Below are 13255 nucleotides of genomic sequence, written 5' to 3' on the forward strand. Positions count from 1 at the left end.
TTTTGTTTTGGTTCCCCAATGTTTTGCCCTTGACAAATGAAGATTAGTGCAAATCGAATGTATCAAAAACATTACGCTTTACTCTGACTGAAAAAACTTCTAACGGGTACGAGTCCAAATTTACAATTGCAACCATTTGTTATTACTGTTTTTGTTTTGTTGTTGTGCTTATGGTAGTCCTTTTAAACAACTACATAATCTGTAATTGAATCTTGTCACTTTAGTGCTATCTGCAACCAATAACTGTGGAGTGATACCTAGGGAAGTACTTCTTTGGCTCAGTCGGTTAGAGCGCTGACTTGTAACATAGAGGTCCCGGGTTTGAGTCCCGTAGGAGACAATGTGATTTGATAATAAGAATCTTGTTATCGGGTTACATATGATTAAAGCCCGACTAAAACTGTATTTAATGAATGAATATCCAATTAGTGTGATGAACGCCCCAACTAAGACTTGGTAATGAATCCCCATATTTGTGAATAATTCCCCGACTAAGACTAAGGTAATAAATCTCAAATAATTATTTGATGTGTCCGTGGCATGACACTAGTGTCTTCAGCCTATCAGATATGACCCACTCAATAGTGTACAAGAAGACTGTAAGAGGATATGAACAGGAAATGTGTTAGGTGTGAGCTTTAAGGTTCATCATAAGTAATTGAAAAATATGGCCGTGTTTACACCAGAAAATTTACTCTGAATACAGACAAACCTGTGCACCTAAGAAAGTTTTAAGGCATGACAGGAACTAGGTAAATAAAATTTGAATGCACTTTATGTTTCAGAAAATTAAACACTTACCAGGAATTTGAGATTCCTTTTTTTTTTAGCCTGCAGAATGTAATAAAATAAACAAACACCCGAGTTTCATTAAATTTGATATGTTCCACTCATTTCCACAGTTTAAATCACCTATTGTTGTGCAGATATCTATTGCCCAACTATTGTCCAGTTAATCAATACAACTCACTACAATTATTTACATAGGGGAACATCTCAAACATTTTTCCAAACTTAGTTTATTTTGGCACCTTCTGTGGGAACGAAAAAAAAAGAAACCTCAAAATCCAGAAAAGTTTATAACTTTCTGAAACATAAAGTGCATTTAAAATTTAAAAATTCTAGTTCCTGCCATGCCTTAAAAATTTTCCAGGTGCACAGGTTTGTCTTTACTCACAGTAAAATGTGCAGTGTAAATACGGCCATATTAGCCAAAGATTGATGAACCTTAACAAATGGACAAAAATGGCTGTGTTTATACCTTAAACACTACTCTGAGTACAGACTAACCTGTCCAGTTGGAAAAGTTTTCAGGCCTGGCATCCACTAGATATATAAAGTTAAATGCATTTTGTGTTTCAGAAAGATAAAATCTCGTTTGGATTTTGATGGGCTTTTTTTTTCTGTTCCTGCAGAAGGTGTTAAACTAAGTTGGGTTAAATCTTTCAGATGCTTCCTCTCAGGTAACAATTGCATTGTATTGTATTGATAGTCCTTGATTGACTTGGACAAAAGATATCTACACACCAATAGGTGATTTAACGGGTGTAAGTGTGTGGACTGTATTAAATGTAATTCAGGTGTTTGTTTATTTTTACACCAACTGAAGGAACGAACAAAAATGCCCATCAAAATCCAAAAAAGATGTTATCTTTCTGAAACACAAAATGCATTTAACTTTTATATATCTAGTGGATGTCAGACCTTAAAACTTTTCCAACTGGACAGGTTAGTCTATACTCCGAGTAGCCATTGTTGTCCTTTTGTTATGATGAACCTGAATTCTGTTTAGATATACTGTGTTTACTTGATATTTTCTTATCACTTTTCTCTGACCTGTGTTTCTTTATAAACTACAACACAGACAGGTATGTTGTCTAAATGACCAATCAAATATTATGTCATAATACTCTACTTATAGATAAATCTTATTCAATTTACAACGGTCAAATAATATTTATGATCTTCATATTATTTACGCTAATAGTTGTATGGTCCTCGACATAACTTGGGGTAACTTGCCAGTACATATACATATGTGTGTGTTGAAAATAGATTGTTGAGTATTCATTGTGTAGGTATATAAATACATTTTTGGTACGTATATTTCTTATGGTTGTTTCTGTGTTTGTTTTTGTTTGATGGTATTCTAACATGCTTTATGCGTATATATTTATAGGATGACTCTTATGTATATTCTACTGTACTGTATCTAATTAACATAATCAGAGTGAGCGGAGGGAGAACGGTTGGTATGAAAGTGTGAATGATCGTGTCAGATTTGAATAAAGTATTTGAATTTATGCGATCTTGACTGTAAACGTTTGCATTTTACAACTAACTTGAAAATTTCATTCAGTTTTTCATTCATTCATTCATTCATTCATTCATTCAAACAAAACAAACAAAAAAACCCAAAGAAATAGAAAAATAAACATTCTTCATGATTTGACAATTATTAATTTGCAACAGTTAAATAAGTTAATTCATTTATCTTAAATACATAATTATGTGAACTCATACTTCTATACCAGCTGTGTCGTTGTAAATCTCACAATGATAAATAATACCTTTAATGACAGGTAAGCCAATATATATGTATGCATACATGTAAATTAATTGTTAAATCGACGTTGTGTAAATGACAGTAATCTTACTGATATTGTGTTGAATACAGAAAAGTTTTTATTAATGTGTTAACATGTATTTTTATATTAATCCATCTCCTGCTTAGTCTTATTAATGTTCAGATCAAAACTTCAGAAGAAACGTTATAATGATTAAGAACAGACGTGTGATGTCTGTATATGAAACTTCAAACGATCTGTTTTCTGATTACATACTGTTTTTGTCAATAACACTTTTGGTCTCGAGCGTCTCGGCAACAAAAGTGACGATCTTAAAGCTCACACCTTGCTTTGAGCTGTAACATGATTTAAATAAACAAAAGAAGGGTGTAGGGTATACGTCACTTAGACAACAACCCAAGCGAAAAATAATCAAAAGACATGTTAGATGTAAACATACAGTCCTTAACAATCGACAGATGTCAAAGCAAGTGTCTTATATAATCTCCCGGTTTAACTGAAATGTATTATGTAATAACTGTAAAACATTTATTCCCATTTTGTCCTTTTGGTTACCTCTCTGCATGTGTATTTGCTTTGCACGTGCTTTGTATAGAAAGGTTGGGCTAAAAAATTGGTTTTGATGCAGGGAATAAAGTTATCAAAGGGAAAATATTTTTTTTTGCATAAGCCCCGCAAAAAAATAAGCCAAACTGACAAAACCTGAAAATGATGATTCCTTCAGAAAACGTCCTCCTACAAAGATGTTTATGTGTGCAAGATATCTTTTTGGGTAAACCTCTTCCTCACGTATATTTATAACCAAAAACTTGTGAAATTGTCATTTAAGGTAAAATAATTACAATACATATATGTTTCTCAAGAATACCTTCTTTTTATTGGCTGGCAATAATCGCGAGGAATTCCAACAGTAGACCCTATTTCCCAATAAAATGTAAAATTCAGGACACCACGTGCTTCCCATGACAACGTCACAACAATGTATGGGAATACAAACTAAATATTTGACTGCACCGGTGCACAACCAAATTACAAAAAGAAGCATTGAATTCTTAAATATGTAAGTTTTGACACGTTTATGACGTTATAGTGCCACAACAAGTTACTTTTCTGCACTCGTGTTTCCAGATTAATGCAAGTGGTTCATTTTTTCAAAATAATCAGATCTAACATAATTTGCAATTGCAGGGTAAAAATGGCTGTTTACTTACCTTCTCCTTTAGAAATATTGGAGCGCAAGAAAATGCCAGCGACAATTTCCGATGTTCCGACACCAAGTTTCTTAGTAGACTTTGACAAAGTTAAGAAGAATGCTCAGAAGATGATAGATACTTGTGAGAGACTTGGAGTTCAGTTACGGCCACACATGAAGACGCATAAAACTGTGTTTGTATCATAAACTGGCGTAGCAACATATACAAATTATCTTCTTTCCACATTTGTAAATTAAAAGATCAATTATCTTCTTTTTTAAATTTTATAAGGACAAAAAAGGTACGAAATTTGAAAAAAACCACAAAATTTATATTTTTTGCTATCAAGTAACATCCTTCAGATGTTCAGAAGACATTTGTTTATGAGATACCAGTAATTTTATGTTTGAATTTTGTCTTCCATTGCTTGTCCAAAATACTATTGTAAATGACAAAATTGTTTTGCTACAAGTTGGGTCAAAAACTTTAACAAAGAAACTATATAATTATTTGAATGCAGCATACTAATTTAGATTATCGATCTTCCCTCTGCCTGTATCACTACTTTGTGCAGCTTTTTATTAGTAGAGAATATTATGATGATTTTTCAATATCACAACCGTATCAATCCTACACACCACTATATTCCCAAGAGCTCTGCTCGTTGTTTAAAACAAAAAAATAATTGTTCCTAAATTTGCAAAATAGTAATAGCCATCAATCCTTTCGAATTGGTTAAACTTTTCCTTTTCATGAGTTGAACTGCCATCAAATGAAATGAAATAATATAGAGCACAACTGCCACCAAACTGATATTCACATGCAGTAAATGTATCTTGTGTTCATCTATTTGGTCTCAATAAACCATTTGGATAATCCTTACGTTCCATTTTATTTATCCAAAGTGTTCCTGAAATTTATTCTATTTTTTAGAAAAAAGTACCTCCTCCTTTAGTTTGTTAGATCAGTGATTTTTTTTCCAAATTCAAACAGTCATAGTTGGATTAAAAAAATGTCCAAAATTCAAAGATGGTAACAATATTTACAATGTACTGATATATAGTTATGACCAAAAAGGAATTACATACAAATTCCCTTCTTAACATTGAATAAACCATGCTTTGTTACAGAGAGCTCGGTACCTTAATGACCAACGGAACAAATAGAACGATAGAAGTGTCAACTTTAGAAGAAGCTGAATTTTATGCAAGAAATGGGTTTGATGATATTCTATATGCTCATCCACTGATAGCTGCACGAATTGAAAGGTTTGTTATAGTATCAGCATGCATTAAAGGAAAGAAATGTAGGATATACACAAATGAGATAACATAAACCATAAAATCAAAAAGAACATCTAGTGATAAAAGCATTTTTGACTTTGCATTTTTTTTTCAGAATTCTGTGGTAGATGAATTATTTGTAAAATGTTTATCTTTTCCTCATTTCTAAATTTTTATTAAAAATGCTTCTTATGTTTGTTTTTCTGTTTGTACTGAAGCATTACATAAGTATCTCTAATTTACATAAGTATCTCTAATTTACATAAGTATCTCTAATTTACATAAGTGTCTAATTTACATAAGTATCTCTAATTTACAACAAGTATCTCTAATTTACATAAGTATGTCTAATTTACATAAGTATCTCTAATTTACATAAGTATCTCTAATTTACACAAGTATCATTTAAATATTATTTTTTCAAATTCATCATGAAAAGAAATTAAGATTATTGATATTATATTCCTTCAAATATTTTATATGACGTTATTAAGTTATGATACATCTTTTCAGGTGCAAAAGTTTAGCTTACAGATTAAAAGCTTTCCATGTGATGATAGAAAGTTCCCATGGATTGATAGCTTTGTTGAGTTGTCCGTTAAAGAACGGCAAGAAATGGTCTATATATCTCGAGATCGACGACGGCAGTGGAAGAAGTACGTCTTTATTTACTATAATCATTAAAAAAAAACCCAGTACAATTCGAAACAGAAAAGTCCGAAAACTCAAAGTTAAGGTAGATGTGGTCTAAATTAACTTTCGATTGCAAATAGCTTCAAATCATCGGTGTACATATTTTTAACGAAATGAAGGTTATTTGTGCGACTTCTCATTCAAATGAAGAAATTCTTACAATCTTATCTTATGATAACTTCCTTTTTGACAAAAACAAAGAAAATGTTTTCATTGATTGAGAATTTAAACTTTTGTTACAGGGTACATAACTCAGATAGTTCATTTCTTTTAGAGGAATGAACATCAAATTTACATTTTATGTTATGTAACAGGAAAACGAGTATGTTGAAACAAAATTTTATCAATTTTTTCATTTTCGGAAAGTACATCTTTTGAAGTTTTTATTTTAAATTCTTTCTTTATGTCACACAAAATCGCTCTTTCCGTGTATAATCCACACACAATCATACAATTTTGCACAAAATTTTGCTTAAAAAAAATTGACCCAAACTGCTTTTAAAGCACGATATAAACCACATTTTCGTATGAAACGATCCTAAAGTTTTTAATTTTTAGAATCCCTTCTAACTTAACTAAAAAACAAAGAGAAAAAAAAGGGGAAATTTTTATTTCTTATATATTAAAAAAAAATGGTAGTTAAAGGATCGTAACACATCCATAGAGTATTTCACACTCCAGATTTAAAAAAAAATGAAAATAGTTTTTCGTAAAATTTGGGTGACCATATATCTGTTGTGGTAGTTCCAATTCCTTTTAGCATCAAAACTTTATTAAAAATACGCCAAGGATTGAGTATTCAAAAAACTAGTGTGAACACTTATCTGTACCTTACCCAACTCACGAAAATTGTCGGTGCTTCTTGTCTTTTATGGTTGTTGTCCTTTTAATGATAGAAGATATTTTGTTGTTTCTGTTAAAATAAAATATCATAAAAGATACTACATTCACAACTTTTATAAAAGTGCTAAATTGATTTTTTTTTAATGATTTATTCTTATTTTGTTAGGTGGTGTACCATGGGAAAGTGATGACGTTATTAAACTTGCCAAAGAAGCTTCCGAATCTCCTTATATAGACTTCCAAGGATTGTATTTGTTCAATGGTAGAACGTATGAAGCAAAAGGCACGAGGGGAATCGAAAACGCAAATAAAGAAGGAACTGATCTACTGCAAACTCTGCATAAAAGGTATAATATTAAAATTCGTCATCTTTTTTCCCCATTAAAATAAGACGATGTGATGTATACTATCAACGCATTTAGTAACAACAAATGGTCGGATAAAGGTTATGTATGTGAAATGTTCAAATAGTTTCCCTTTAATATGTGAACTTTATTATTCTTTTCATTTACATAATAATTTGTTCATCTCCTGGGTTTACATCAATGATGGCAAGGGATAGAATGCTTACAACATGACGATGTTTGTAATAATTTGTTCATCTCCTGGGTTCACATCAATGATGTCAAGGGATAAAATGCTTACAACATGACGATGTTTGTAATAATTTGCACTTGTAATTATTTGCTTTTACAATTTTGTAATGGTTGTAGGTTTACTGACAACAATATAGACTGCCGAACATTAGCCATTGGTAATACACCAAGTTGTTCACGTCCACATGAAAGTATGAATGTTCTGACTGAATTCCATCCGGGAAATTATATATTCTATGGTTCGTTTTAGTTTTAAATATTTAATGTTTTTTTTTTATGTTTTAGTTTTGTTTTTATTAATTCCCTTTTTTCAGTGAACATATAGCCACATATACCTATTTTATAGCAACAACCACAAACTTTATTAAAAGATAAATTAGCAAGCATTGTTAACCAGTATTATCACCCAATATAAAAGTTTCAATATATTCAAAGAGCTGCTAAAGACATTTGCTAAAAGATCGTTTAGCATTCATTTATATTTGCTATATTCATGTTATTGTTATATTATTACATATAATAGAAGACATCAGGGATTCAATAATTTTTATTGGTCAGGCATCCTAAAATTATGTTTTATTTCCGTATAAAATGCAATCCATATGACTTCACGTGCTCTCCGTGACGACGTTAAATTAATGAATATAAAAAACTGTCAAAAGGCTTAATTTATCTCGTCATTTCATGGTTGTAAACCATAAAAATGTAGTTATCAGAATTGAATGTTCTTTGTTTTATATAGGTCTGTAAAAGCATTCAACGTGCAAATATTTCTCTTATGAAGCGCGGAAGCGCTACATACGAAATATGCTGCAGTCAACGCATTTACATTTCCCAATAAAATTACAAAAAGAAGCATTCAATTCTTAGTTAACTAAAGTTACAGTCAGAACATATGTTTGCCATTGTCAATTGCTGTTGTTAATCACTCTATTCATTAGAACAGAAGTCCAAAATAAAATTGAGAATGGAAATGGGGAATATGTCATAGAGACAAAATCCCGGCCAAAGAGCAGATAACAGCCGAAGTCCACCAATGGGTCTTCAACGCAGCTAGAAAATGCCGCACCCGGGGGTGGTCCTCGGCTGGCCCCTAAATAAGTTTGGTTTGTTTTATTCTTCGTTTACGTTAATTTATTTATGATTTATATCCTTTATCTTATGTCAAACTCACAGTGTGACTGGCGTACATATACTCAAACTCACAGTGAGACTGGCGTACATATACTCAAACTAACAGTGTGACTGGCGTACATATACCAAACTAACAGTGTGACTGGCGTACATATACCCAAAATGACAATGTGGCTGGTGTACATATACCCAAACTAACAGTGTGACTGGCGTACATATACCCAAAATGACAGTTTGGCTGGCGTACATATACCCAAACTAACAGTGTGACTGGCGTACATATACCCAAACTAACAGTGTGACTGGCAAAATGACAGTGTGGCTGGCGTACATATACCCAAACTAACAGTGTGGCTGACGTACATATAACCAGACTAACAGTGTGACTGGCGTACATATACCCAAACTAACAGTGTGACTGGTGTACATATACCCAAACTAACAGTGTGACTGACTGGCGTACATATACCCAAACTTACAGTATGACTGGTGTACATATACCCAAACTAACAGTGTGACTGACGTACATATACCCAAACTAACAGTGTGACTGGCGTACATATACCCAAACTAACAGTGTGATCGGCGTACATATACCCAAAAACTAACAGTGTGACTGGCGTACATATACCCAAACTAACAGTGTGACTGGCGTACATATACCCAAACTAACAGTGTGACTGGCGTACATATACCCAAAATGACACTGTGACTGACGTACATATACCCAAACTAACAGTGTGACTGGTGTACATATACCCACGCTAACAGTGTGACTGGCGTACATATACCCAAAATGACAGTGTGGCTGGCGTACATATACCCAAATAACAGTGTGGCTGGCGTACATATACCCAAACTAACAGTGTGACTGGCGTACATATACCCAAACTAACAGTGTGACTGGCGTACATGTACTCAAACTAGCGTACATATACCCAAACTAACAGTGTGACTGGCGTACATATACCCAAACTAACAGTGTTACTGGCGTACATATACCCAAACTAACAGTGTGACTGGCGTACATGTACCCAAACTTACAGTATGACTGGTGTACATATAAGGAAATCTTTGCGAACATGTTATTCATAAATTAATTGTTTTAGATATGCAACAAGCCACCATTGGTAGTTGTAGCAGAGATGAGATAGCTTGTCGTTTGACCACACGAATTATTGGACATAAACCAAGCCATAATGTCTTCTTGATAGATTGTGGATTCTTGGCTCTTAGTTATGACGGAATGGCGGAACATCCAGATGAATTTTCGACTTTTCTGGACCATCCTGATTTAAAGTAAGTACATTGTCTGTGTGTTACTACAGGTGCACTGTCATATTGAGTAGTTGTCTGTGTTACTACAGGTGAACTGTCATCTTGAGTAGTTGTCTGTTTTACTACAGGTGCACTGTCATATGGAGTAAGTGTCTGTGTTACTATAGGTGCACTGTCATCTTGAGTAGTTATCTGTGTTACTACAGGTGCACTGTAATATTGAGTAGTATCTAGGTGGGGATTATATTTATAACGCAAAAAGTATAAGAATTGACCTAAAAAGTCTTTGAAGGCATTTTCTATTTTGCTTTTAATGACCTATTGATAATTGTTGCAACTTTTCTGTTCTTGTGAAATACTAGAGTCTTGTAATCTTTGGTGGGGATCATTATGTATTTGCTTAACCCAATGTTTAGTTTAAAACACGAATAAAATCTTTAAGCTAATTTCTTTACTCCACTGAAATTCTGCAGACATAGAAATTATGAAAAGGTCACTTGTTTGGTCCCTTGAATTCGAAAATCCAAAAGTATCATATCAAATAGCATCCTTCAGTCTTTTCTACTTCTTCATTGTATTCTAGGGTTTTGTGTCCTATAGAAATTATCGACATTATACATTACAATGATGGTTGTAAATCCATGGTTTAAGCTGAATTTAAACTGTCGTATAGAGAATTCAAAATGACTTCTCAATCTTTTATACTTATTCATTAAGAACTCAAATCTTGAAAAACAGATTTTTAAAAATATTTCAGAGTAATTGGATTTTCCCAAGAAATTGGCAAAGTAACTACAAAATCCGGCGATAAACTGAATTATGATAAATATCCTATTGGATCACAGTTATTTATCTTTCCATGGCATGTAAGTTACGACATAGTTATAATGGACTCTTAAATCACAAATCTGAATAACCGACATACTCAAAAACAGTTATTGAGTATTCTCGAAAAGCTATCTGTGTTTGTAACCGCTGACATAGCAGCTAACAAAGTTTTCGTTGTTTGACGTGACTACTTTACTAAAATATTCAAAAACACATATCACAAATTACAGTGCGTTTTTTACAAATACTTAAAAAATCTACCGAAAAAAATAACATATGAACATGTTTCAACAACCACTGAACAGAAAGGCTGTCACTGAACAACACAAAATTCTAACTATGCACAATCTGAATAAAATTCAGATCTATTACAACTAGCGTGCTCGTATTATATATCTATCCTCATATGAGGATAACGAAATCAGAAATCTATATTTCAATTAGATTGCAATATCCAATGGCTTCCCAAATTATACAAGAAACCTTACAAATTTCGATTCTTATCTGTGTCCGTTAAATTTTCTACTTCTAGGTCTACTGACTAGTGCTCTAACAAAGTTAAGGAAATGTGACAAAGCTTTGGTTAGAAGCGGTATTAACCGTTTCTAGGGTGTACAAAACCCCATTTAAGTCAGATAGCTCTTAAACTATTTTCGGTTTTTTAACATCATTGGCTTCAAATATTCGTCGTTGAGCATTCCTGATAAAGTTAAATCCAGGAAAGCATGAAATTTATAAAGTATTGTATTTTTTTTAATCTTTGATAAGAAATGTTGCATTGATGGTCAGTTGAAGGTTTAGATTTATCTGCTCTGTATGCTTCATCACCAAATAATATGTTTTACTATTTCATAAAATGGTCTTTCGATAATTGTGATGTGTAACTATATCTGCTCTAGTTGTTACAAAAACAAAATCTGACATGGAAAAAGAACTGTCATATGTTAAAGAGAGACAAGATACCAAGGGGGCAATCAAGAATCATAATTCCAATAAAACAGACAACACCATGTACATGAACAAAAAATGAAAAAGGACGAAAAAACAAGGAACAATGAAAAACATTGCATAGAAAAAGTAAAGATTGAGCAACACGAACCCCCCGAAAATCGGGGGTGAATTCATGTGCTCTGGATTGGTAAGCAGTTCTTGCTCCACATGTAGCACCCGTCGTGTTATTCGTGCAAATCCAAATCCGAAGATGAGTCGTATTAGGTGATGTCACAATTTTTTGTATGTACAACCCCTTTTAAAGCATGTGATTAGTATGTCTGCATATTTTATTTACGAACATTTTGTTGACGTCATATATGCCACAGAATGGCAGTATACTTTATTTTATATACATTTTGTTGTAATTCTGTGTCAATGCGTGTCAGCATAATTTATTTTACGTACATTCTATTGTAGTCATGCCCCACACGTCAGCATATTTTATTTTATGTGTATTATATTGTAGTCATGTGCCACAGCATGTCAACACACTGGTTTCTATGTGCATTCTGGGAACAAGATTACTGACATGTGGACACCAGCTAAAGGATGGTGACTTCGATGAAATTGGGCGTTACCATTCAAGAAACTTTGCATATACAGTTCATTATTCAATAAGTACTTAAATTCTAGCAAATACATGTATGAGGAAAAATAAGAAACCCATTTCAAAAAGAACTTATCGAACTAAGACCATGGCAAAGTAACAAATAAATCAAGTTTAATCATTATATATGTTCAAATATTCGTATTAGGTCACAAAAATAACAAGACACAGAATAATAAATACTATGTGATCTCTACCGCTACTGGTTTTTATATAATGCCGGTAAGTATAACCGAAGGTACCATTGTTAATTAGCAAGTGATTTGCATTGGCATAGAGCAATTAGTTTATTTGAATTACGTTGTAAATTTTCAAATAATGAAGTAGCATCAAACATCACCAATATTAGCCATAAATGGTTTTTGATTGTTATGTTTTTGCCATTTGATTTTGACGTAATCGGATATTTCATGTATTATGGTTCTCGAGCGTTCCCGATGAAGGTTATTCCCGAAACTCATATCATGCATTCCGAAATATGTAATGTGTAAAAATATTGCTTTAGACGTTTATCAAAGTAATATGCTTATTTATGACAGTTGAACAGTCCTTGGTCATATTTATCCTAGTATAATATATTCATATCTGTACAAGTGTGGACACGGATGAGTGTGAATAGTATGTTTGCAATGTTTCGCAGTGTTTTCTGACAAGTAGAGTTCTCTGTTTTTTCCCGTAGGGTTCTGTGTTAAACTGTGTTGCACAGTAACAGCCAACCTGTACCAAACACTAATAAAAGAGCTTGAGAGCTCTGAGGGAAAAGACGACCGTTGTTTCTATTTTTTGGGGTATTTATATTTAGAGAAAGAAAAATGCAAGTTTAGTTAAGTTGAACATTGACTAAATTAATGAACCATGAAATGAGGTCAAGGTCTGATGAACCTTACCAGACTCTTTGGTCGGTTTGTTGTCTCTTTGACACATTCCCCATTTCCATTCTCATTTTTATTTTTATGTACACCTTACAATCATTCCTTACAACGAATATAATTGACCAATGGCTTACAGTATTTAATAAATGGACAAAACCATGAAAATATACCAGACAGATATGTCTGCCTAACAATCATTCCATGATATATACCAAATATAGAGGACCTATGACTTATAGTATCATAGATAGAGCCCAAAAAGGAAAAACTTAAAACATTGTCCAATGAATCCAAAAAATAGAACAAGGTCAGATGAAACCAGTCAGACAGACATGTACACCTTACAT

At 32.8% G+C, this 13255-nt stretch overlaps 1 protein-coding gene across 2 annotated transcripts; it reads left to right on the plus strand.

Moving 5' to 3' along the window:
• The first annotated feature begins 2027 nt into the window (after window positions 1–2027).
• On the plus strand, window positions 2028–12158 carry LOC127727868 (D-threo-3-hydroxyaspartate dehydratase-like). Of its 2 annotated transcripts, none has more exons than XM_052235012.1 (9): window positions 2028–2097; window positions 3777–3974; window positions 4912–5049; window positions 5578–5720; window positions 6767–6947; window positions 7314–7435; window positions 9440–9629; window positions 10366–10474; window positions 11896–12158. In XM_052235012.1, the coding sequence occupies exons 2-9, from the start codon at window positions 3784–3786 to the stop codon at window positions 11983–11985; spliced, it is 1164 nt and encodes a 387-aa protein (XP_052090972.1). In that variant the 5' UTR covers window positions 2028–2097; window positions 3777–3783; the 3' UTR covers window positions 11986–12158. The 2 variants fall into 2 exon arrangements, with proteins under 2 accessions (XP_052090972.1, XP_052090971.1); XM_052235011.1 differs by lacking the exon at window positions 2028–2097 and adding an exon at window positions 3243–3360.
• Window positions 12159–13255: the final 1097 nt, after the last annotated feature.

Source organism: Mytilus californianus, unplaced genomic scaffold (assembly GCF_021869535.1).
Source record: "Mytilus californianus isolate M0D057914Y unplaced genomic scaffold, xbMytCali1.0.p SCAF_2, whole genome shotgun sequence".
Taxonomy (NCBI): domain Eukaryota; kingdom Metazoa; phylum Mollusca; class Bivalvia; order Mytilida; family Mytilidae; genus Mytilus; species Mytilus californianus.